A 26,624-nucleotide genomic window follows, 5' to 3' on the forward strand; every position below is an offset into this window, starting at 1 on the left:
TTTCTCGCACCTGCACCTCTGTTAGCTTTGGATAGCTTGGTCCTGGAAGAAGTGGTGGAGTCACAACCTCATTGTTCCACTCTTAGCCCCACCTCTTTGCCAATTTCTGGATTGTCTGGGTGTGATGAGGCATGTGACACAGTTTTTCAGAAAGCTACGGGTGACCTTATGGAAGGTTTGCCCATAATTGTAACGGTCAATGGCTGTCGCCCACAGGTTTCTGAAGAGCTGAACTGAAGCCCAATGGCGGTTCCAACAACCACCCACTTGGCTGCCTCGTGCATCTTGTCATAAATGGAGCTGAGAGCAGGGCTGTGAGTGTGGGGGCAGATGATTGACACCATTCAAACTCTGAGCCAATGTAGCTAGGAGCTAACTATGCTAACTGAAGCTAACGGAGGTTAGCGGGTGCTTTTAGCCAGAAAAGCAGTTGAGCTATTCTGCTGCCCTCTGCCTTCATCTGCTACCAGTCAGTCAAGTAGACACACCTCTAAGTAGTCATGATTTCAAGCTTTAATTAAATTTAAACGAATGAGTTACAGAAAAATAATCTTTAACCCCCTCAAAGGTGTCATGACTGTAAACTAGACCTATGAAGCCCAAAATGTTTTTGAACGAGGCTGTAAACATCTTCATTTCTGCTGTGAGGTTGGCATCTTTAACATGTGAGTCAATATGAACTTGTTTCTTTCTGGAAATAGTCCCTAGCAGATGAGGGGGCACTGCATGTTCTGTAACTTCCACCTTGGCTTCACTTTTGGCAGGTGGAGTTTGCCTCTTGACTTTAACCAACAATGGTCAGGCTCACAAGACTGTTCAACTCTTACTTTGAGGGTCAAAAGCTGCGAACCAGAGCTTAAAATAACAAGAACCTGCTTTGTGTATGAGATGGATATTTCAGAACATGTCTTGTTTCTTCCAATTATAAGGTTGTGAACAATTCATTTTGTATCTGGTGTGGACAGCGCTTAGCCTTCGTTTGGAGAAATATAGATCAGAGGACAGGCAGATGGCCATTACACTGAATTGTATAACTATTCACATCACAGCAGAAATTATGGGAAGAGGTGCAACAGCTCCAGGCAGTGTTTCACATTTGAAACTAATATTGTTAAACAGGGATGGGCGTTGCACCCGTGGGGCACGTGGGTGTTTTAATAACCCACTCATTTTCTAACGAGGAGGTTAAACACCAACGCTCTCCCACAGTTAAGCTAAAAAAACGTTACTATCAAACAACACCAACTTTACTACAGCAGCATGAATGAGAAAAAAATCTGAATTAAAAATTCAATTCAAATGAATTCAAATAATTTCAGAGTAATGCACACTTGTAATCTAAACAGGCTGTAAATATTGTGTGTGTGTGTGTGTGTGTGTGTGTGTGTGTGTGTGTGTGTGTGTGTGTGTGTGTGTGTGTGTGTGTGTGTGTGTGTGTGTGTGTGTGTGTGTGTGTGTGTGTTTCAGAAATCTCAACATCCGGTTGGAATTATAAAGCATCCAATAAACAACAATAAAGTCGTGACATTAAAGCAGCAGCTTTTAAGCTCCACCGGAGAGTAAATCTGTAAGGCTTGTCAACAGCATTCAGACATCAATTCTGTTTGCTTCACAGACAGACAGGACACGGAAAAAATAAATAAAATAAAGAAATCTCAACATCCCCCACACTTTAAAAAGCTTGCAAACCGGGTCAAAGAACCTTCACATCTTAACGTTAACACCTTAACGCTACATTTGTTTTAGGATCTAATTCGTCTGTCTAGTCAGGATTGCATTATTTCATAACTGAGGTTGTTCAAAGAACAATCAACAACCTGTACGATACTAAATGTTCAGGAACTTTCCACAGAACCTAAATCCAGGATATTCTCCCAGCATCCCGATTGATGTGCTGCAGTAGCTCCGTCTGTCCGTTAGGTGTCGCGCAACCTCTCCTTCTTTTGAATCCAGCGCCCAACCTCTGGTCCGGACCGGTCTGTGGGCCAGTGACCGTCACGGACCAATCAGAGACCAGGTGGGCGTGTCGTGACTGTTAGTACAGATGCTGAGAGAAGCTTGCTGCCGACCTGCTGCTGCTACACCTATGAGTCTCCACGTTAATGAGAAGCCTGGGCTCGCGCGCCACTGACGAGCTGGTTATGCCGAGATAAGGAGCCAGCTCACGCGCTCCGTCCAATAATGGCATGTGACGGTTCCCCCGCGGAGGACTTCTCGGATAAGCTGATGCCCAGAGCGGCTCCCTGCATGTGCAACAAGAAGTGCCGGGGCAGGAGCACCAGCCTGGTCTTCCTGGGATTATTCCTGCTGTCGCTGACCCTGCACGCGGTCACGCTGGTCTGCTACCTGGACTTACGCTCCGAAGTCAAAAGGGAAATTATCCACCAGAAGCGGGACTCTATGGGGACACTGAGCGGGAGGGACCTGCTGGCTGACCCGGCTGCGGTGCTCTCACCCCCGGGTCACCCGCGAGTGGACTCCGGCAGAAGCCGCGGCGGAGAGGGGCACGAGGTAAAACCGAAAACAACACAAACTGGTTTTTTACACTTTTAGAAGAAACTGGAGCTTTTGGGCGCTTCACACACCTCAGCTGTTCCGGTGTCAGGTTGTGTGTCCGCGCGCTGTCGTGGCATGTTTCTGAGCAAACTAATCCTGTCACGTATTACACAGGTTTTCATAGATGTATTGGAGTGTCTAAACGTGTGAAATGGTTAAAGAAATCATGTCCGCTTTTTGATCTGTCCCCAAGTCCACCTGCTCAGGTCTACCCGGCACTGTAGAATGACCTGTCCATCAGTAGACCCGCTGGACCTGGGTGATCTGGGTTTCTGAGCTCCTCCTGATCAGTAAAGGGGTGCAGTGAATGATGAAGACGGGTCAGCAGGAACAGGTGGACGGCAAATGAACTTGATCACCAGCAGGTGCAGAGCCCAAGGGTTGATGGAAATTCATCAGGACTTAGATGGGGCACTTGGTATTTTGGGTGAGAGCCAGTCTCGTCTCATGTGTTTTCCTCTCTGGCAGCAGGCTGATTGAACTCTCATTGTGTTGTCTTGTGGCTGCCCCTACACCACCACACACTCCCTCATTTGATCAGCGCAACACTGCAGTGCTCTCTGGGTCGTTTTTTGTGTGTGTGGCTCATTTGTCATCAGTTGTGTAATGCCCCTGTTTTATCATTTCTCTTTCACAGAGAAAATGATCCTCCTGGTGTGGGGGCCGCTGGGCTGGACGTTGATAGTCACTCAGAGGAATTCCAGTTCTTCCACTACAGACACGTTCATTTCTCAGTAGGAAACATTAATGGGATCCATTGCTCATATTGGGACTTTTCTCTCACGAGCTTGGCCTGTTTTATAGCTGTCTGCGTGTTCTGAGTTATTATAGATAGTAGTGGTTCCCCTCCTTGTAGATGGGCCCAGATGGTGGCGCTTCATGGGGCGAAAGACTGTGGCCCAGCTGTAAGTATTTAACAGTGCTGTGATGCTGTCCTTACCAGATGTCGGCATTAAACAACTCTGATTGCACATCCCACAGTTTACATAGTTAGAGAAACAGGAGCATGTGGCATTTGGAGGCAGCAGCTGCACTTGTTAGCTTTTTTTTAAGGTATTTCCTTTGAAGAAATTGTTTTTTGTAGAGCTGAAAATTTGTTTGTTGGATTTTTTTTCCCCCAAACAAAGCGTCCCTCAGCAGGAAGGGTGAAGTCTGATGTGATGCGCAGGTATACACAGACAAGTGTGAGTGTTGCAGGCCATGAAGGAGGAAACTCCTCCGCTACAACGCATACTTCTGGTCTGACAGACAAGACACCTGTGGGATTTGTCATAATTTAGTTACCGTTCATCATCTGTGTGTGGGTCGCTAGGCGGAGTAAACTGGATGCATTTCACCCATTTTATTGAATAATTGTCATCAAACATATTTTTGAATAATAACAGATTTAAAGATAGGGATGCACCGATACGATACTGGTATCGGTATCGGTGCCGATACTGATACTGATACCAATATCGGTATCAGTAAAAGTTAACAGATACCAGTAACTGATACCAATGCAGTTGCTTAAAAGTGACTTCACTGTAACTTGTCATTTCTGTTCACCTAATATTTTAGTTTTGTGATCACTTATATTACTTTTTATCTACCTCACAGTCTTTTCCTATTGAAAACAGAAGAAAATAAAACCTGTATTCCAATTCATTGCATTTTTTTGTGTGGTAGAAGTATCTGTATCGGTAATCGGTATCGGCGAGTACTCAGATCCAAGTATGGGTATCGTATCGGTTTGGAAAAAAGTGGTATCGTTGCATCCCTATTTAAAGACAGGCATATAAGTGGACAGCAAAGTAGGTGCAGTCTTATAACTAAGCAGCAGGTTTCTTAACAACACAAAGCCGTTGTCTTTAGGAGAAACGATCTAAAGCCGGTGTCCCACTGGGCAGAAACTTTTGGTGGCTAAAGGCAATCACGCGGTTTCCTAAATGTCTACAAATGCTTTTGAGTTCACGATTTCCTTTCACGAGTCGTAGAGCTGTGCTTGAAATGTGAACATGTTAAAAAAAAAATCACAAGTCAAATGCTCTCCAAATAGTCGCGCGGTTATCAGGTGAGTCGTGAAATCGAATCATTTGGACAACCGTTGCCTCTTAAACACTATGCCGCATGCATGGTGACCCGGCTGTCTGCAAACTGGCGTGTTCTTGCAGTTTTGTATCCACGTAAAGAACCGCAACCCAGTGAAATATTCATGCAGGCACGATGATGCGCTATTACTCCTACCACAAGCATTGGGCCAACATTCTTTTTTAAAATATCGAACATTTTAATGTGTAAAAATATCAAAATATGACATGGAAATGGTTGTATTTGAGTAGCACCTTCTTAGGGCTCTACAACCCCCCATTCACACGCTGGTGGGGATGAGCTACGATGTAGCCACAGCTGCCCTGGGTGCCTGCTTAAAACTGGCGCCACCGGTCCCTCCGACCACCACCAGCAGGCAAGGTGGGTTAAGTGTCTTGCCTAAAGGCACAAAAGCAGCATCAGAGCTGGGTTTGAACCTGCAACCTTCCAATTACTGGCCAGCCTGCGCTCCCTCCTGTGCTACTGCTGTCCCTTATGTACGATATGAACGGGCAAAACCTGATCAGCCAGCTTTTTACTGAAACATTTAAAGGGATACTTTGCAACTTTTTCATATTTTCTAGTGATGCACCGATGTGAAGTTTTTGGGCCGATTTGATGTCTGATATTAAAGTCACCGTTATGGCCGATAACCGATTTTTGCCGATACCGGTCTACTGACATTAATGATTCTATAATCAGCTGATTTTGCATAGAATAAAACGATTAAAGCTGAATTTACATTATTATGTACACACACTTAGGCTTCTGAGATGATTACAATCACTGTTCACATGACTAAACAATTACGCATCACACCCTCACCCTCTGAAACAGATAAACCAATGGAGATGAGATGGAAAAAATATCGGTTGTTAATACCGATATGTTAAATGACTAACATTGGCCGATACCGATATCGATGCCGATATATTGTCCATCCCTAATATTTTTAAATTATTTTCTTGCGCCAGTATGTGCTAATATTGCCCTACAGGGTTAATGAAAGGCCACCCAGCCCTTATCGCCCTCTGTGCCCAGAGTATCACTCTTGCAACTTCACAGTTGCTGGTCCGGTCTGTTGGGACTTTGAGCTGACCTACCTGGCTCTGCTGTCTGCTTCCAGCACATTTCCTGCATGTTTTAGGTCATGAACACAGCTGATTTGTTCAATTCAGTGATGAATCACTCCTCTAGACACCCAACAGCGCTGGGAGACGTTTCAGCTGTTAGATTAAGGTGTTAAAAAGACAAACTCAAAGCGAGGAGATAGGTTTTGGTTTTGATTCTACAAACAGACACTAGGGGGTGCTAAAAGCAAGCAACGTTGCCTAGAATCCTTTTAAAGAAAGGTAAATCTGTGTTCCTGCATTCATTATAAGTTTGTAGTCATCGCGTATGTTTTACATGTTCTTATTTATAGGTCGGACCACCTGTTACCTTTTCCTAACACACTGGCTCTTAAAGCCTGGGCTGATATCTTCGACTCGAGTCTTAAACAATGAAATAACTGAGTGTATTGTTAAAAATAATACACCGTGCTCAACAGCCATGGAGCTGATTTTATATGATGGTCTTTGAGATATTTGTATGAGGTCATATAAAAAGAAACAGTTATGTAAAACAAGCAAAGCCAACATTCTATCTCTGGAATGCTGTAAAACATCTCAGGTCCTTCTAGTTGCTCCTTAATCAGAACCGAGGATTCGATCCTTTAATGATCTGGGCCAAGGGAGTGGAAAAACAGTCCTCACTGTTACAGCTCTGTTTGTATGCCCTTGAGCAGGGCAGTAAATGCCAGCTGTCCTGCAGATTTTATCGGTTCCCACCTGCACAGTAAGAAGAGTCCAGGTGTGAAGGCGGCGTGACGTGAGGTGGTGAGGCCTGGATTCACCTGAGATCCGTCAGCGAGTGGAGGTTATCTGTTTCAGCTCAGATCGAGCTTTCTTCGTTGGCCTAACATTTCCATCATATTAAATAATTCTCTCCTCTGATGTGTGCCTTCAAAGTCTCACACAGAACACATGCTGGAACATCTGGAGTCTAGTTAACAGCTATTAAAAAAGAAAGTCAGTTTGATGGGACTCAAAAATTCTCACCAGTGTAGGATCTCTGAGGCGTCGGGGTGGGCTGCTGCACACAGACGGGACTGGTTGATCATAGACGTACACGCACGCATGAGCATCAGTTCTAGTGTGTACGTGTTGTAAACAACTTACATACATGTTCAGATAAACCTGAATCCTGCAGATGACGCCTTGTGCAGATTGAGCGCAGAGTCACAGACATCTACCAGAATAATAAATTCTGGAGGCGTTGAGCGAGAAATCGCTCTGCCAGCAAAGTGTTGCAACAATCTGAAGCGGGATTGGCTGCTGACAGGCTACATCTCCCTTAGCGCCACGGCCTTTTCAGCCGAGCAATCTATGCGTACCATTATTAAATTACCCAAGTTATGGTTTAAAACACGTCTGTCCACAGAGAACGGTGTCAGGTGTTGGCTGGAGGGAAGGACGCTGCTATTGTGTGAGTTTAAAAAGAAAACATGTCGTCATCGTTGAATCCAGGAGTGTGAATCACAGCGGCGCTCTCGGGAGTACGCATGCCGCTGCAGTGACGGGCACCCGACCCCAAACCACCGCCACCAGCCCTCCGTTTCACCTCCTCAACTCCCTAACCCCACATTCTTTAGCAGCTATTAGGTTTCTAATTTTTCTGCAAGACTTGGAAGATAAATGAACAAGAAAAACAAAAAATAAACATCTGCAACTCCCATCCCTAGTTATCATCTTAAAACTTTTTAAACGGTGAGGAATTGTGTTTTGGTTTGGGAGAGAATACGAGCCGTTTGGACGGCGTTAATAAGGCAGAAGGAAATCTTGTGATAGTCAAATTGCACGCCCTGGGGTGAGTGAATTTTAGTCATATCCTCACGAAGCAACAGGGAATCGCATCCACAGCAACGCCTCCCACCTTCGTGCACACACACACACACACACACACACACACACACACACACACACTTTGAAGAGTTGAAAGCCCTCTAATTAATAGCATTTTCCCTTTGTGCTGAAAAAGAATGGTTTACTCAATAGTTGGCACTTGGCATACATACCAACACGTTGTCATCCTGATTTACTGTAACTCGGCGGGCCTTTGAAGAGCACGAAGGCTGTAAATGCTCTAATGACGTGAAATGAAGCAAGACGGAGTGTGAAAGCATGTCTCATAGTATTTTTTTTTGGGGGGGGGGGGGGTGTATGATTAAGAAAACTATTATTTTCTAACACTTGTGCTATCAGCCGTTGGTAGTAGCCCGGCTGGCTGCTTGTTTGTCTTCTGTGGTTCTGCTGAGGCTAAAATCTCGGGCCAGACATTGGCTGTTGAATCGTGTTTGGCTGTCAGAACAGACCGAAGTGTAAAGCCATATGGCAGAACATACACCAAGAATTCTTTGGGAGGTTAAAAAAAAAAAAAAACTCTCCTCCTTATATGCCAACAGCTGGAGAGGAGATGTGGAGGCACCTGCAGACCAAATGAACAGCAAGCATCGCTGCTCGCAGGAACATCTGGAGGGCCCTCTCAGCGTTCCAACTCATATTTATCCTTCGGGCTGGATTTCCCGTGCTCGTAAGGTCAGACGTGGCTGGCAGCTGGTCAGAGATGTAGATGTTAACTGCCCAGTGGAGCCGTCATGATTCAGCTCATCTCTCTCGCTCCAGGGGAGGGGGGGGTGGGGGGGTGTCCCACATCTGAGATGAGGTATAGTAAAAACTGGAAACATAACTTATCGTGTCTGTCTTCACATGGTCTGTCAGTGGCTTTGCTTTTAAAACCACACAAAGAGGCACGGGGAGTTCACGCTGCTTTCAGGAGGATGGGGGCGGCTTGTCATTGGGCTTTCATAGCTGTGTTTACTTGAGGCGAACAGATGGAAACGTGGGAGTTTGTGATCTCGCGCCCAACTGGAAAGCGCTCCAAAGGCAGAAAACGAAAGGTCAAAATGTGTTTTTACTGTTTTGAGCTGTGCTAAGTGCTGCACTTGTTGAAGTCCTTGGCCATCCAATCATCCGCTAAAGACCCAGCGTGGTACGGGCCCTGTGAGGAGGCTTTGGGGCCTCCTCGCACCGGTTTGGGGCTGGGTGGTCTCGCTGTTTCCTGTGCCAGGTCTCTTTTCGTCCCATCAGCTTCTGGGAACCGTCCAAATACGTGATCACAAAAACAGGCTGCTCGAACAAAGATACTCGAACCAGTATGTGTGGGGTTTTGCTGAAAATGTCGAGCCGTCACAGCCGTCACATCTCGTCTGAGTTAAAGTCGGGTCAGGACGTCCAGGATTCATGTGGATGTGGGTCACATAAGAACAGGCGCAGGCGGAAACACCCAACAGCTGTAGCACACAGCATTAACTCAGCTAGGATCAGATCCTTGCTGTTTGACGTTTTTATTTCTTTTTGAGTTTATTCATGCCACCTCTGAATAGGGCTGGGACCAGGTGCCACATGAATGGGTACTGCTCTCGGATTAACTGCAGTTCATGTCCTCCTTTTGTAAGAAAAGGTGAATTTTAGAGCAGCCGTGGCCAGGTGACGGTCTCAAATACAGACAAACACAACTTGGGTTACGGGATAGATTACCGCCCCAGTGGGACACACAATGACTTGGCTACGAGTGAATGTCCTTTTCAAATGCCCCAAGTGGTTTCCCTGCAAACAATACACACCAAGAATAGAGCGACTGCTTGTAAAGTGCGTTTCTGTTTAAAAAAATCTCAGGTTCACAGAGTCCGTCTCAGGCGTTATCCGTGGAATTAATATTCGCAGCAGCTCAATTGCTCGGAGCTCGTGTCACGTTCATGTTCTGCGTCATTTTCCACATTCAAGCGTTTTCCTTTTGTGTTCCCTTCAGGAGAGGCTACTGTACAGAAACGGCGACTTCCACGGCACGCAGGACAAGAGGGGCCGACCGCAGAGGGCGAAAAGGAGCCCCGGCAGGGAGCCAGAAACAGGTGCGAGTTGTTATCTTCTCCTTTTATCCTCCTCTTCCTTACTGAGAAGCAGTAAGCTGATGCAAGGTTTGTGCAACGGTAATTTCTACACTCTGAATCAGGATCATCATCAATCATCTAATGTGAAGAGTCTGTTTGCTGTTTCTAGGCAAGGGAGGTTTGCTTACAGAGTAAATAAAACATTTATGACGAGATGCTTAAAGCTTTTTATGTTAACGGTTTCTCACTGTGGTGACTTTTTGGCCAGCTTTGTAAAGCGAGGGATTAAGTGAAAATGGGATTGATTATCACTTGGATAGCAAAGCAAGGACAACATGGGGTTTGGGAGGGTTGCACCAATTAGAAACAGACAGCAAAGCCCTTCTAGTTTCTCTTTTGGTCTCAAAATAACACCGGCTTCCGTGAATGTCTCCTGAGCCGCTCAGCGGACAGGCGTGAACTCCGACCGCGCTACCCAATGAATCGCATTCATCAAAATACAAAGAAAAGAGCAAATTCTTTTTAGGATTTGGGAGTCGCTTTTAAGAAACTTAAGTTCTCGTCTCGGCAACGTCGATGGCTTTCATTACCACGCCCCACCACCACCACCTAAAAAATGGATTTATGTTAACGAATAGCTGTGCAGAAAACCATATGGCCAATATGTCTGAATTAGCTCTTGTAGTTTTTGTTTAGAATCTGAGCCGCGCAAATAAAAAAAACTAAGCTCTTTGAAGTTTCGTGTCGAGTGCAACAAGTGCACCATGATCACAAAGCATTCCAACGTCTGTGGCGTGACACTGAATACTTGGGGTGGGGTGTGTGTGTGTTAGTGGAGGGGGGGGGGGGGTAGTGATTGTGTTTAAATTAGAAGAAAAAACTCACCTTTGAGACTTTCTACATAAATCAGTAAAGTCCCGAGCCTCTAAACACTAATCACTCCCAGGTCTTGCCTTTGCTCTAGCACACAGACAAAGGCTTTTGTAATCCCAGCCGTGTGTGTGTGTGTGTGTGCGCGCGTAAGTGTTTTTGCGCTGCTAACGGGCACCAGATTCCAGATAGGGCTGCTCGTTAAAAGGAATCTATGCGGATGCATCCAGTCATTTAGCCAGAGGAGAAACCCTGGCCATATGTTGGAGGGGAACTCAAACTGTGAGGTTTTAAGGTTAAATGGCCTTTGTAGTTCTAATGACATGGTAAACACAAGTGAGACGGCATTTTGAAAGGAGTCATCAGCTGCAAGTATACGTACACACACACACACACACACACACACAAAGTGCATTTCAAACAGTGACGCTGATGCCCAGCAACATACACCCACACACACACACACACAGAAAGACGGGGGGGGGATGCATGCTTAAACAAACACACACTTTCATCTTCATTCTCCATCTGGGCCTAATTCAAAGAAAAGGATTTTGGCAGGATAAAGTATCTCTCTAATGATCTTCTCCAGTTCCACTGCCTGTGAATGCTTAAGGCACTTGTTCATACGGAGGAGGTGAAACCACACTTACAAATTACTACAACATACCGCAGACTGACATACCTCCACTCCAGCGCTCAGAGCACCACATCTGAGCTCGGTGGTGTAGCCGGTTGAAGACGGCCACGCAGAAGAAGCGGGACACTCGAGACGTTATCTGAGATGATAATTGTCCAGGAGACCGTTGCAGGCTCTTAAATCACGCTGGTGTTTGTTCCTTTCAGAATCGAACGGGAAGGAGAGAAGGAAAGATAAGAAAAAAGGTATACATTCATTTATTATCATCGGAAACATCCTCGAGATAAAGTCCAAGTCTATTAATCACAGTAGATCCTGTCCTTCACGGAAGACATCAGTCTCTTATGTTGTTTCTGACATTCTTTTTTCAGGAAAGAAAAGGCCTGTACCTGGGCCTCCCGGTCCTCCGGGTCCTCCCGGCCCTCAGGGGCCACCGGGCATCCCCGGAATCCCCGGTATTCCAGGAAGCAACGTTGTGGGGCCCGCAGGTCCCCCCGGACCTCCCGGGCCGCAGGGACCACCGGGCACTCAAGGTCCAGCAGGTATATGGATGCAATGTGAGATTCGGGCCAGAGACAAACCCAGCCGAGGAGATTTTTCTCTTAGATTACAGTGTTCTCCTGCTCCGAGCCACTTTCCCACACTTGAAGGGGGCTCAAGTTGTCAAAACGAGTTAACTCATTGCCTCCACAGTGAGATCGTCAGATTCAGGATGTCAAACATTATGCAGAATAGCACTGATTTATCTTCAAACTATGTCAGTGTTTGTTTGGTTTAATCACCATTCCTCCTTTGTTTCTCTCAAGCTTCAGAATTTTCCTCACGTCTGTCTCTTATTGTTGCAGGGGTTCCCGATAAGACAAAGAAATTCCAGGTAAGGGTATGTCACCTTCTGTAACTTTAATCCATTCCATATTTAATTATTTTTTGTTGACGAACGGGCTGCCCCTGATTTTTTTATAATAGATGTAAATTAGTCACCAGAGCTCTTTGTTTTTCAGCCAGCGGTGGTTCATTTACAAGGACAAGAAGCAACCATCCAAGTGAGAGAAGGTGGGATCTGTGTTCATGCTCACTCAGAGATATACTACTGTGTTTGACGCAGAGCAATAAGCACGAATTATCCCTGTCCTGTTTGTCAAACACACAATTCTGGAGTTAGACCAACATGCATGTCTGCTGGACCTCAGCATCACAAGAAAATAAACACAGCATGGTTAGAACGATGGCATGCCCACGGCGGTTTGTGCCAGAGATCCAGTGAGCCACATTTTAGGATCTTTTGTTCTTTACACGTTGATCCTTGTGAAAAAAACAACACAAAAGCTATTACTTTTAATTGTTTGATCAGTATTCACGGTACTATTCCGCAGGATTAAAGCAGCCCTGCAGTAATCCTGCTCCTGTTTCTGGTTCTGTTCTTGTATGAAAGTCCGAGCCATGCTGCCTGAACCCACGGGCCAAAAGCCTCGCATGCTAATCGATCCTGTTGCGTTTCTAGAAGGAGCGTAAGCATCATTAGCGGGTTTATATTTCGTCGATGCTGAGCTCTGGTTTGAGTTAAACACGCCTGAGAGCTGTTTATGTTGACCGCTTGCCTCTTTTGTGTTTGTTGTGACATGTTTAGATCTCTCTCAAGGCGTCCTAAGGAACTGGAAAATGGTGTCCATCAATAAGGACGTGTTCAGGATGAACCCTCGCACCGGGGAGCTGGTGGTGCTGCTGGACGGTGTCTACTTCATATATAGTCAGGTAGAAGTGAGTACGGTCCTTGACGTAACTCTTGAAAATAACAGTTCAAAGTCAGAAGAGCTGGCAGTTGATCTTAAAGAGCCGCTTGCTATGTTAATGTTTGAGTTATGTTACAAGATGGATTTTTTTTCCCCCCCTCTCCCGGTGGCTAAGCTCTATAACTCTTTCTCATGTCAGCTGCTCTGATTCTGCAGCTGTTAAAGCTTTAGGCAGACCTTTAAGTGATTATGCGCCCTTGTTTTGATTACCCCTCTCAGTCTCGTGTGAATTTTTTGTGCTCCCCTTTCCCCGCCAGGTGTACTACCTCAACTTCACTGACATCGCCAGCTACGACGTGATGGTGGACTCCAACCCGTTCCTGCGCTGCACTTGCAGCATCGAAACGGGCCAGCGCAAGTTCAACACCTGCTACACGGCCGGGGTGAGCCTGCTGCGCTCGGGCCAGAAGATCTCCATACGCATCGCGCACGAGTACACGCTCATCAACATGACCAACCACACCACCTTCCTGGGAAGCGTCAGGCTCGGAGAAGCTCCATCTGCTGGACAGAACGGATAACTGCAGCGTCTCATGCTGGACTGCTGCGTTGGTTAAAAGGGGCTGCACCTCGCTCCGGTTTAGAGGACACTGAACTCTTGTCTTTGTTTTAAAAAAAGGACAATAAAGACTGTTTTGCTTCCCTTCTCTACGATTCTTCGCAGACAGACAAAGCCTCATCAAACACGTTTCTATTTATAGCTTCCCTTTTGAGTCGGCATGTCTCCTTATAACTAGGAAGGACACTGTGTTGACAGATAACCACGTTTCAAGTGCCGTTGAATGATACTCTTGTGTCCCCAAAAACTGCCAGTTGTTTTAAGATGATTTATTTTCTGTTTTATTATTTAAGCGTTTCAAAGAGGGGGTCGAAACTCCAGAAGTTAAAAAGCTAAGCAAACTGGAGTTGGAAGGTGTTCAAAGAGCAACAGCACTATATATTTTTTGCGCACATTTGCACTACAGCGTTCCTACAGTGCTATTGTTTATTTCCTTCATGAGCGAATCCATGTAGAAAAGCAAAGTTGTTAATACACGTCTGTATATATTGTATATAAAAAGGGATATACTTTTTGTAAATGGAGTTGATGGATTAAAATGTTTCATTTTTCTGTCTAAACAGCCTGGTCTTGCTGTTGAATGGTGTTCCTTTAAAGACTCAGATTTTGAACTTCATTAGCTGGGACCTTCACTGAAACAAATGGCGCTGTGTGAGCGAGAGGCCTTTTTGTCTTTATTAAAATGTGGCCTCTTATTCTGTTTTTTTACATCGTTTCACAATACGCAGGAGAGTTGGCTGTAATTTCAGCGGTTTAAATGAGTTCCATCTTAAGAGGCAGCAAAAAAAGACAGTTCCTCATTTTAGAAGCCGCAGGTTTCCGGCACTTCCCGAGGCGCGACCTGTCTTCAGTTCTGAGCCACTCGGGAACATCCAGCCTGAGCCTTACCATGCATTTTTATTCTCATCAACAGCCTTCATGTTATGTTTAAACCTTTTCCTGATGCGCAGAATTGGTGTTTACAAAGATTTTCACAAACTGCGAGGAGACATAAATCTACAATTAAATCAGCAAATTTTCTAGGAAGTGGATGGGAGGACGGCCAAGACCTCTAGAACAAGGGAGGTATGTCAGTGATTAGGCAGGATGGAGTCATCTTGGACATCGTACTACTGAAATGTATGCCGTTAGTATTCAGATAACGCTGCAATAATAAATTATATCACAGTGCTTTGTTTTCTCTTAGGACACAAAGCCAAGTGGTTTCCAAAGAGCTCTGAGTTCCCTGAAGATCTCCTCTAGGAGAGGAAGGAGGGGAGAGTGCAGCTGCAGAGGTGGGCCTGCAACCCAAATGTGTTGATTAGTTATGCATTAATCTGCTGGTGGGGACCATTAACAATGAATGCAAAGTTAATAGAATTAAAGTCAGATTTGTATCTCTTCCTCTGACCAGCTGCAGGTAAAAGCTAACACAAACAAGCAGCCAGACAGGAGAGGTAAAAACGACCTTCTGATCTCTGGCTCCAGCTTTGCGCTGCGCTGCCATTATTTTGAAGGAGTGGGTTTTTCTGTTTAAATTCCCAAAGGAAATATTACAGTCATCCCCTGGACTGTTTCTGCACAGCAAGGAAAAAAGAATTTCACTGAGGAAAAACAGGATCGTTGTCCAAGAAGATGGTTATTACTTGGTGTTTGGACAAGTATTGTGTCATTCTAAATCAAGCACGACTAAGTTGATACTGCACATGATTCGTTCCAACTCTCCGGCCAGTGTTCTCTTTCAACTCAACAGGTCTTGTTTGAAAGTCTAAACGAAGTTATGGGTCATGTCGTTCAAAGCTGGAGCTCCACCAAGACCGGGAGGAGATCTATGGAGTTCCAACGGTGTCTGCGGAAGATGCCCAACCAACACCCTGGCAACACGTGCTGCAGTGCAGGCATGAGAGGGGCACAAGTGTGTCCCCCGTGGTCCTGCTCTCTCAGCAGTGACCCAAACAGTTCACTGGAAAACTAACAAACACGCTCAGAAGGGGCCAGTAGCATGTCGTACAATGATTAAATGTGTGTGGAAATTGTGTTTTAAATGTACACACTTTGAATTTGTCGCCCCTCATGTATCTCACCAAATGCTCTCTGAATGAACTGCATGAGTCACTCCATGTCAGCTCAACCAGGGGGGTCCCACATCACTTCTTTGTCTTTCCTCTCCGGCGAGAGAGAAATGTGCTCCAACAAAATGCCAAGTTTTTTTAGCCATCAGGGAATTATTCATCAAATTACAATAACTTATATAGTCACTGCTCAAAAGCTACGGAAATATCCCGCATTATAGTGATTCTGGTCTGTATAATATTTACCATGTGTCTCGTGTGTGGTTTAACAGTATATTGGACCCTTTTAGGGCTATTCTTGCTATAGTTGGTGCCTAAAACCACACAGTGAACACAAAGGAGAACAAATTTAAAGATATTCGGGGGAGAAAATTATTTTAGATTTATTTGACAGTAAAAGTGGTGTCTGACCCTTTTCTAGGCACTTTACTTTCACTGATGCTCATGTCCTCTTATGTTCATGTCCTCTTATGCTCATGTCCTCTTATGATCATGTCCTCTAAAGCTCATGTCTTATGTTCATGTCCTCTTATGCTCATGTCCTCTTATGTTCATGTCCTCTAAAGCTCATGTCTTATGTTCATGTCCTCTTATGCTCATGTCCTCTTATGTTCATGTCCTCTTATGCTCATGTCCTCTTATGTTCATGTCCTCTTATGTTCATGTCCTCTTATGTTCATGTCCTCTTATGATCATGTCCTCTAATGCTCATGTCCTCTTATGTTCATGTCCTCTTATGTTCATGTCCTCTAATGCTCATGTCCTCTTATGTTCATGTCCTCTAATGCTCATGTCTTATGTTCATGTCCTCTTATGCTCATGTCCTCTTATGTTCATGTCCTCTTATGCTCATGTCCTCTTATGTTCATGTCCTCTAATGCTCATGTCCTCTTATGTTCATGTCCTCTTATGCTCATGTCCTCTTATGTTCATGTCCTCTAATGCTCATGTCTTATGTTCATGTCCTCTTATGTTCATGTCCTCTTATGCTCATGTCCTCTTATGATCATGTCCTCTAATGCTCATGTCTTATGTTCATGTCCTCTTATGTTCATGTCCTCTAATGCTCATGTCTTATGTTCATGTCCTCTTATGCTCATGTCCTCTTATGTTCATGTCCTCTTATGTTCTTGTCCTCTTATGTTTATGTCCTCTAATGCTCATGTCCTCTTATGTTCATGTCCTCTAATGCTCATGTCCTCTTATGTTCATGTCCTCTAATGCTCATGTCTTATGTTCATGTCCTCTTATGTTCATGTCCTCTAATGCTCATGTCTTATGTTCATGTCCTCTTATGTTCATGTCCTCTTATGTTCATGTCCTCTAATGCTCATGTCTTATGTTCATGTCCTCTTATGTTCATGTCCTCTTATGCTCATGTCCTCTTATGTTCATGTCCTCTAATGCTCATGTCTTATGTTCATGTCCTCTTATGTTCATGTCCTCTTATGCTCATGTCCTTTTATGATCATGTCCTCTAATGCTCATGTCTTATGTTCATGTCCTCTTATGTTCATGTCCTCTTATGTTCATGTCCTCTTATGCTCATGTCCTCTTATGTTCATGTCCTCTTATGTTCATGTCCTCTTATGTTCATGTCCTCTTATGCTCATGTCCTCTTATGTTCATGTCCTCTTATGCTCTTGTCCTCTTATGTTCATGTCCTCTTATGTTCATGTCCTCTTATGCTCATGTCCTCTTATGTTCATGTCCTCTTATGCTCTTGTCCTCTTATGTTCATGTCCTCTTATGCTCATGTCCTCTTATGTTCATGTCCTCTTATGCTCATGTCCTCTTATGTTCATGTCCTCTTATGCTCATGTCCTCTTATGTTCATGTCCTCTTATGCTCATGTCCTCTTATGTTCATGTCCTCTTATGCTCATGTCCTCTTATGCTCATGTCCTCTTATGTTCATGTCCTCTTATGCTCATGTCCTCTTATGTTCATGTCCTCTTATGCTCATGTCCTCTTATGCTCATGTCCTCTTATGTTCATGTCCTCTTATGCTCATGTCCTTATGTCAATTTATGTTCATGTCCTCGTATGTTAATGTCCTCTTATGCTCATGTCCTCTTATGATCATGTCCTTATGTCCATTTATGCTCATGTCCTCTTATGCTCATGTCTTATGTTCATGTCCTCTTATGCTCATGTCCTCTTATGTTCATGTCCTCTTATGCTCATGTCCTCTTATGATCATGTCCTCTAAAGCTCATGTCTTATGTTCATGTCCTCTTATGCTCATGTCCTCTTATGTTCATGTCCTCTAAAGCTCATGTCTTATGTTCATGTCCTCTTATGCTCATGTCCTCTTATGTTCATGTCTTATGTTCATGTCCTCTTATGCTCATGTCCTCTTATGATCATGTCCTCTAATGCTCATGTCTTATGTTCATGTCCTCTTATGCTCATGTCCTCTTATGTTCATGTCCTCTTATGCTCATGTCCTCTTATGTTCATGTCCTCTTATGTTCATGTCCTCTTATGATCATGTCCTCTAATGCTCATGTCCTCTTATGTTCATGTCCTCTTATGTTCATGTCCTCTAATGCTCATGTCCTCTTATGTTCATGTCCTCTAATGCTCATGTCTTATGTTCATGTCCTCTTATGCTCATGTCCTCTTATGTTCATGTCCTCTTATGCTCATGTCCTCTTATGTTCATGTCCTCTAATGCTCATGTCCTCTTATGTTCATGTCCTCTAATGCTCATGTCCTCTTATGTTCATGTCCTCTAATGCTCATGTCTTATGTTCATGTCCTCTTATGTTCATGTCCTCTTATGCTCATGTCCTCTTATGATCATGTCCTCTAATGCTCATGTCTTATGTTCATGTCCTCTTATGTTCATGTCCTCTAATGCTCATGTCCTCTTATGTTCATGTCCTCTTATGTTCATGTCCTCTTATGTTCATGTCCTCTTATGCTCATGTCCTCTTATGTTCATGTCCTCTTATGTTCATGTCCTCTTATGTTCATGTCCTCTAATGCTCATGTCTTATGTTCATGTCCTCTTATGCTCATGTCCTCTTATGTTCATGTCCTCTTATGCTCATGTCCTCTTATGTTCATGTCCTCTAATGCTCATGTCTTATGTTCATGTCCTCTTATGTTCATGTCCTCTTATGCTCATGTCCTCTTATGATCATGTCCTCTAATGCTCATGTCTTATGTTCATGTCCTCTTATGTTCATGTCCTCTTATGTTCATGTCCTCTAATGCTCATGTCTTATGTTCATGTCCTCTTATGCTCATGTCCTCTTATGTTCATGTCCTCTTATGTTCTTGTCCTCTTATGTTTATGTCCTCTAATGCTCATGTCCTCTTATGTTCATGTCCTCTAATGCTCATGTCCTCTTATGTTCATGTCCTCTAATGCTCATGTCTTATGTTCATGTCCTCTTATGCTCATGTCCTCTTATGATCATGTCCTCTAATGCTCATGTCTTATGTTCATGTCCTCTTATGTTCATGTCCTCTAATGCTGATGTCTTATGTTCATGTCCTCTTATGTTCATGTCCTCTTATGCTCATGTCCTCTTATGTTCATGTCCTCTAATGCTCATGTCTTATGTTCATGTCCTCTTATGTTCATGTCCTCTTATGCTCATGTCCTCTTATGATCATGTCCTCTAATGCTCATGTCTTATGTTCATGTCCTCTTATGTTCATGTCCTCTTATGTTCATGTCCTCTTATGTTCATGTCCTCTTATGTTCATGTCCTCTTATGTTCATGTCCTCTTATGCTCATGTCCTCTTATGTTCATGTCCTCTTATGCTCTTGTCCTCTTATGTTCATGTCCTCTTATGTTCATGTCCTCTTATGCTCATGTCCTCTTATGTTCATGTCCTCTTATGCTCTTGTCCTCTTATGTTCATGTCCTCTTATGCTCATGTCCTCTTATGTTCATGTCCTCTTATGCTCATGTCCTCTTATGTTCATGTCCTCTTATGCTCATGTCCTCTTATGTTCATGTCCTCTTATGCTCATGTCCTCTTATGTTCATGTCCTCTTGTGCTCATGTCTTATGTTCATGTCCTCTTATGCTCATGTCCTCTTATGTTCATGTCCTCTTATGCTCATGTCCTCTTATGCTCATGTCCTCTTATGTTCATGTCCTCTTATGCTCATGTCCTCTTATGTTCATGTCCTCTTATGCTCATGTCCTCTTATGCTCATGTCCTCTTATGTTCATGTCCTCTTATGCTCATGTCCTTATGTCAATTTATGTTCATGTCCTCGTATGTTAATGTCCTCTTATGCTCATGTCCTCTTATGATCATGTCCTTATGTCCATTTATGCTCATGTCCTCTTATGCTCATGTCTTATGTTCATGTCCTCTTATGCTCATGTCCTCTTATGTTCATGTCCTCTTATGCTCATGTCCTCTTATGTTCATGTCCTCTTATGCTCATGTCCTCTTATGTTCATGTCCTCTTATGCTCATGTCCTCTTATGTTCATGTCCTCTTATGTTCATGTCCTCTTATGCTCATGTCCTCTTATGTTCATGTCCTCTTATGCTCATGTCCTCTTATGCTCATGTCCTCTTATGTTCATGTCCTCTTATGCTCATGTCCTTATGTCAATTTATGCTCATGTCCTCGTATGTTAATGTCCTCTTATGCTCATGTCCTCTTATGATCATGTCCTTATGTCCATTTATGCTCATGTCCTCTTATGCTCATGTTTTATGTTCATGTCCTCTTATGCTCATGTCCTCTTATGTTCATGTCCTCTTATGCTCATGTCCTCTTATGTTCATGTCCTCTTATGCTCATGTCCTCTTATGTTCATGTCCTCTTATGCTCATGTCCTCTTATGATCATGTCCTTATGTCCATTTATGCTCATGTCCTCGTATGTTAATGTCCTCTTATGCTCATGTCCTCTTATGATCATGTCCTCTTATGCTCATGTCCTCTTATGTTCATGTCCTCTTATGCTCATGTCCTCTTATGATCATGTCCTTATGTCCATTTATGCTCATGTCCTCGTATGTTAATGTCCTCTTATGCTCATGTCCTCTTATGCTCATGTCCTCTTATGTTCATGTCCTCTTATGCTCATGTCCTCTTATGATCATGTCCTTATGTCCATTTATGCTCATGTCCTCATATGTTCATGTCCTCTTATGCTCATGTCCTTATGTCCACTTATGCTCATGTCCACTTATGCTCAGGTCCACGTGTGCTCATGTCCTCTTATGTTCATGTCCTCTTATGCTCATGTCCTCTTATGTTCATGTCCTCTTATGTTCATGTCCTCTTATGCTCATGTCCTCTTATGTTCATGTCCTCTTATGCTCATATCCTCTTATGTTCATGTCCTCTTATGCTCATGTCCTTATGTCAATTTATGCTCATGTCCTCATATGTTAATGTCCTCTTATGCTCATGTCCTCTTATGATCATGTCCTTATGTCCATTTATGCTCATGTTCTCTAATGCTCATGTCTTATGTTCATGTCCTCTTATGCTCATGTCCTCTTATGTTCATGTCCTCTTATGCTCATGTCCTCTTATGTTCATGTCCTCTTATGCTCATGTCCTCTTATGTTCATGTCCTCTTATGCTCATGTCCTCTTATGATCATGTCCTTATGTCCATTTATGCTCATGTCCTCGTATGTTAATGTCCTCTTATGCTCATGTCCTCTTATGATCATGTCCTCTTATGCTCATGTCCTCTTATGCTCATGTCCTCTTATGCTCATGTCCTCTTATGCTCATCTCCTTATGTCCATTTATGCTCATGTCCTCGTATGTTAATGTCCTCTTATGCTCATGTCCTCTTATGTTCATGTCCTCTTATGCTCATGTCCTCTTACGATCATGTCCTTATGTCTATTTATGCTCATGTCCTCATATGTTCATGTCCTCTTATGCTCATGTCCTTATGTCCATTTATGCTCATGTCCTCGTATGTTAATGTCCTCTTATGCTCATGTCCTCTTATGCTCATGTCCTCTTATGTTCATGTCCTCTTATGCTCATGTCCTCTTATGATCATGTCCTTATGTCCATTTATGCTCATGTCCTCGTATGTTCATGTCCTCGTATGTTAATGTCCTCTTATGCTCATGTCCTCTTATGTTCATGTCCTCTTATGCTCATGTCCTCTTATGATCATGTCCTTATGTCCATTTATGCTCATGTCCTCATATGTTCATGTCCTCTTATGCTCATGTCCTTATGTCAATTTATGCTCATGTCCGCATATGTTCATGTCCTCTTATGCTCATGTCCTTATGTCAATTTATGCTCATGTCCTCTTATGATCATGTCCTTATGTCCATTTATGCTCATGTCCTCATATGTTCATGTCCTCTTATGCTCATGTCCTCATATGTTCATGTCCTCTTATGCTCATGTCCTCATATGTTCATGTCCTCTTATGCTCATGTCCTTATGTCAATTTATGCTCATTTCCACTTATACTCATGTCCACATATGCTCATGTCCTTATGTCCATTTATGCTCATGTCCTCTTATGTTCATGTCCTCTTATGATCACATCCTTATGTCTGCTTATGCTCATGTCCTCTTATGCTCGTGTCCTTATGTTCATGTCCTCTTATGCTCATGTCCTGTTATGTTCATGTCCTTGTGTCCATTTATGCTCATGTCCTTATGTCCATTTATGTTCATGTCCTCTTATGTTCATGTCCTCTTATGATCATGTCCTTATGTCCACTTATGCTCATGTCCTCTTATGCTCATGTCCTTATGTCCATTTATGCTCATGTCCTCTTATGTTCATGTCCTCTTATGCTCATGTCCTCTTATGCTCATGTCCTGTTATGCTCATGTCCTTATGTCCATTTATGCTCATGTCCTCTTATGCTCATGTCCGTATGTCCATTTATGTTCATGTCCTCTTATGTTAATGTCCTCTTATGCTCATGTCCTTATGTTCATGTCCTCTTATGCTCATGTCCTTATGTTCATGTCCTCTTATGCTCATGTCCTTATGTTCCTGTCCTCTTATGCTCATGTCCTCTTATGCTCATGTCCTTATGTCCATTTATGTTCATGTCCTCTTATGTTCATGTCCTGTTATGCTCATATCCTTATGTCCATTTATGCTCATGTCCGTATGTCCATTTATGCTCATGTCCTCTTATGCTCATGTCCTGTTATGCTCATGTCCTTATGTCCATTTATGCTCATGTCCTCATATGTTCATGTCCTCTTATGCTCATGTCCTTATGTCCATTTATGCTCATGTCCTCATATGTTCATGTCCCCTTATGCTCATGTCCTTATGTCAATTTATGCTCATGTCCACTTATGCTCATGTCCTCTTATGTTCATTTCCACTTATACTCATGTCCACTTATGCTCATGTCCTTATGTCCACTTATGCTCATGTCCTCTTATGCTCATGTCCTTATGTCCACTTATGCTCATGTCCACTTATGCTCATGTCCTCTTATGCTCATGTACTTATGTCCACTTATGCTCATGTCCACTTATGCTCAGGTCCACGTGTGCTCATGTCCACTTATGCTCAGGTCCACGTGTGCTCATGTCCACTTATGCTCAGGTCCACGTATGTTCATGTCCACTTATGCTCAGGTCCACGTATGCTCATGTCCACTTATGCTCAGGTACACGTGTGCTCATGTCCACTTATGCTCATTTCCTTTTGTCCACTTATGCTCATGTCCACATTTGCTCATGTCCTCATGTGCTCATGTCCACTTATGCTCATGTCCTCTTATGCTCATTTCCTTTTGTCCACTTATGCTCATGTCGTCTTGTCCACTTTTGCTCATGTCTTCATGTCCACTTATGCTCATGTCCTCATGTCCACTTATGCTCATGTCTTCATGTCCACTTTTGCTCATGTCCTCATGTGCTCATGTCCACTTATGCTCATGTCCTCATGCCCACTTATTCTCATGTCTTCATGTCCACTTTTGCTCATGTCCTCATGTCCACATATTCTCATGCCCTCATGTCCACTTATGCTCATGTCTTCATGTCCACTTATGCTCATGCCCTCATGTCCAGTTATGCTCATGTCACTTAAGCTCATGTCCACATGTCCACATTCGCTCATGTCCTCTTATGCTCATGTCCTCATGTCCACTTAAGCTCATGTCCACATATGCTCTTGTCCTCATGTCCACATATGCTCTTGTCCTCATGTCCACTCATGCTCATATCCACATGTCCTCTTATGCTCATGTTCACTTATGCTCATGTCCACATATGCTCACGTGATGTCAACATATGCTCATGTCCGCATGTCCACTTATGCTCTTGTCCTCATGTCCACATATGCTCTTGTCCTCATGTCATTTTATGCTCATGTCCACTTATGCTCACGTGACGTCAACATATGTTCATGTCCTCATGTCCACTTATGCTCATGTCCACATATGCTCTTGTCCTTATGTCCACATATGCTCTTGTCCTAATGTGCTCATGTCCACTAATGCTCATGTCCACATATGCTCTTGTCCTAATGTGCTCATGTCCACTTATGCTCATGTCCACATATGCTCTTGTCCTTATGTCCACATATGCTCTTGTCCTAATGTGCTCATGTCCACTAATGCTCATGTCCACATATGCTCTTGTCCTAATGTGCTCATGTCCACTAATGCTCATGTCCACATATGCTCTTGTCCTCATGTCCTCATGTGCTCATGTCCTCTTATGATAAATGATAAATGACCCCCACTTGAATAGTGCCTCTCAGAGTAAGGATTCCAAAGCGCTTTACACTACAGTGTATCATTCATCCATTCACACACTGATGGTGATAAGCTACGATGTAGTCACATCTGCACTGGGGCACACACTTTTGCTCATGTCCACATATGATCATGTCCTCGTGTGCACTTATGCTCATGTCCAATTCAAGTTTATTTATATAGCGCCAAATCACGACCAGAGTCATCTCAAGGCACTTCACACAGTAAACATTGCAACCCAGGACAGTTCATTAAGCCAATCAGAAAAAAGTTTCCTATATAAGGAACCCAGCAAAGTCATTCCAGCAATCCTCATACTAAGCAAGCATGCAGCGACAGTGGAGAGGAAAACTTCCTTTTAACAGGAAGAAACCTCCAGAGGATCCTGGCTCAGTATCTTACACACACACACACACACACACACACACACACACGCACGCACGCACGCACACACACACACACACACACACACACACACGCACGCACACGCACACACACACACACACATATAGCAAGTAGTGTTTCTATGATTACATTGTGATTTCTTAGTAAATATTCTATTTGGTGAGATAAACTTTATTGTATTTATCCTAGTGAATCTATAATTAAACAGGTAAACTAGTAGTAGCACTTAGAGTAGAAACACTTAGAGAAAAAATACAATAGTAGAGTGTGGAAAGAGGTCAGTGTGTCCTCCAGCAGAATAAAGCTTGGTTTGTGCTTGACGCATTCACTTTCCGCTTGGTGATGCGGCTCGCGGATGGAACGAGTTTCACAACTCGCAGCGTTTATGGTTCATGCGGCTTGTCTGTGCAGTGAGCCAATATTCTCCCAAACTGAACGGGGCAGCATGGAGCTCTACGGCATGCATCCAACACTACACCATAGTAGAAGTAGAAATTACCGTTTACAACATGGCATTCCAGCATTTTTAACAGCGTCCTCGTCTTTTCCGACAGTGCGAGCTATTTCTCTCCAAGAACTATTAACAACATGTTGATCACGGTGATCTTTGAGAGCTGAATCATACAAATGTCTGTATTTACGAACCTCTGCCATACTAGTTCTTGCCGGTCCACCATGTTTTTCCGCGTCCGACCGTCCGCGTGGTTAGAAAATATCCTAGGTGCGCGGTGCGAAAATTTTGGGCTGTGCGGACGCGGTGGAGGGGCGTGGTTGTTAAAATGACGCAATTTTGCTGCGCGGAGCCGTGCGGACCTCGCGGACGCGTCAAGCATAAACCAACCTTAAGCCTATAGCAGCATAACTACAGAGATAACTCTGGATAACCTAGCCTTTTAGATGGAGGCATGTTGGAGGCAGGGCAAGGGAGAGCCGTCTTTACCGACTGTACACTCCACCTCCCTCTACTTCCCACTTGTCTAGATCTGGGCTAACATTTTACCATAGGCCCTATCAAATAAACATGTCCACTTATGCTCATGTCCTCATGTCGTCTGTCAGAGGCCTGGCAGCTTGGGGGAGATAGTTTGACTCTGTAGATGTTCCTCTTCGTAGCAGAGCTCTCTGAGGTTGTTCCTGGGATCTGATGGGGTCACACATCTGTCAAGCAGGACAACGGTGCATGGCCATTAATGGGAGGGTTGCAGGTTCAAGCATCAGTCTGTTGTTGTGTCCTTGGGCGAGACACTTCACCCTCCTTGCCTGCTGGTGGGGTGGGAGTAACCGGTAGTGCTTGTATATGACAGCATTGCTTCTGTCGGTGAGCCCCTGGGCAGCTGTGGCCACAAGGTGTGTGAATGGATGAATGATTCACTGCTGTGTAAAGGGGTTGGAGTAGTCTCAGCCTCAAGGGAGTAGGCCATTTTTCATTTACTGCTGCGGGTGCACATGAAAGCACTGCAGACCATGAACTGAACCTCGGTCCCGAGGAGCAGGAACATCTGGGACACTGTAATGATCCCTTAAACCCCCAGACCTCTGGTTGAGGTTCTGAACTTGAACTGAAACCAACAGTATGATTGGCTATCAATTAAGTATTTCAAGGATTTTGTTTTTATTATTTCAATTTGTTTACTTGTTTTTATAGAGGGTTGGATAATGTAGACAGAATGTTACCGTTTGATTAGAAAATGAAGTCTAACTCAGGTGCCTATCCTTTATTACAGGAATGATGCACTTGCTCCAGAATGATGAGTTAGAACTGGTGGTCCCAAGCAGATCGTCAGCCCTGATCGCCATGGAAACTGATGCAACCGTCTTTGAGCCCATACAGCTAAAGTGAAAGAAGCATGGAGACATTACTGTGGCAGGAAGTGAGAAACTGACAAAGCAGCGTGAGGGAAGCTGATAGTCAGCAGCAGGAAAGCTTCTAGAATCTGGTGATGAGCTCAGGAACATGAACAGTTTGAAGCCATCATCAGTTATGTAA

At 43.8% G+C, this 26,624-nt stretch overlaps 1 protein-coding gene and 1 pseudogene across 3 annotated transcripts; both read left to right on the plus strand.

The window, feature by feature from the left end:
- The first annotated feature begins 1,967 nt into the window (after positions 1–1,967).
- On the plus strand, positions 1,968–14,032 carry eda (ectodysplasin A). 3 transcript variants are annotated; one of them, XM_015975182.3, is made up of 8 exons: positions 1,968–2,511; positions 9,535–9,634; positions 11,330–11,368; positions 11,495–11,665; positions 11,969–12,003; positions 12,125–12,176; positions 12,751–12,875; positions 13,171–14,032. In XM_015975182.3, the coding sequence occupies exons 1-8, from the start codon at positions 2,182–2,184 to the stop codon at positions 13,432–13,434; spliced, it is 1,116 nt and encodes a 371-aa protein (XP_015830668.3). In that variant the 5' UTR covers positions 1,968–2,181; the 3' UTR covers positions 13,435–14,032. The 3 variants fall into 3 exon arrangements, with proteins under 3 accessions (XP_015830668.3, XP_015830666.3, XP_015830667.3); XM_015975180.3 differs by having other exon boundaries at positions 1,969–2,511; positions 12,751–12,881; XM_015975181.3 differs by having other exon boundaries at positions 1,971–2,511; positions 11,969–11,997; positions 12,751–12,881.
- Positions 14,033–14,155: 123 nt separating this feature from the next.
- LOC129162816 (tumor necrosis factor ligand superfamily member 13B-like) lies at positions 14,156–26,528 on the plus strand (annotated as a pseudogene).
- Positions 26,529–26,624: the final 96 nt, after the last annotated feature.

This window comes from Nothobranchius furzeri, chromosome 1 (assembly GCF_043380555.1).
Source record: "Nothobranchius furzeri strain GRZ-AD chromosome 1, NfurGRZ-RIMD1, whole genome shotgun sequence".
Taxonomy (NCBI): Eukaryota; Metazoa; Chordata; class Actinopteri; order Cyprinodontiformes; family Nothobranchiidae; genus Nothobranchius; species Nothobranchius furzeri.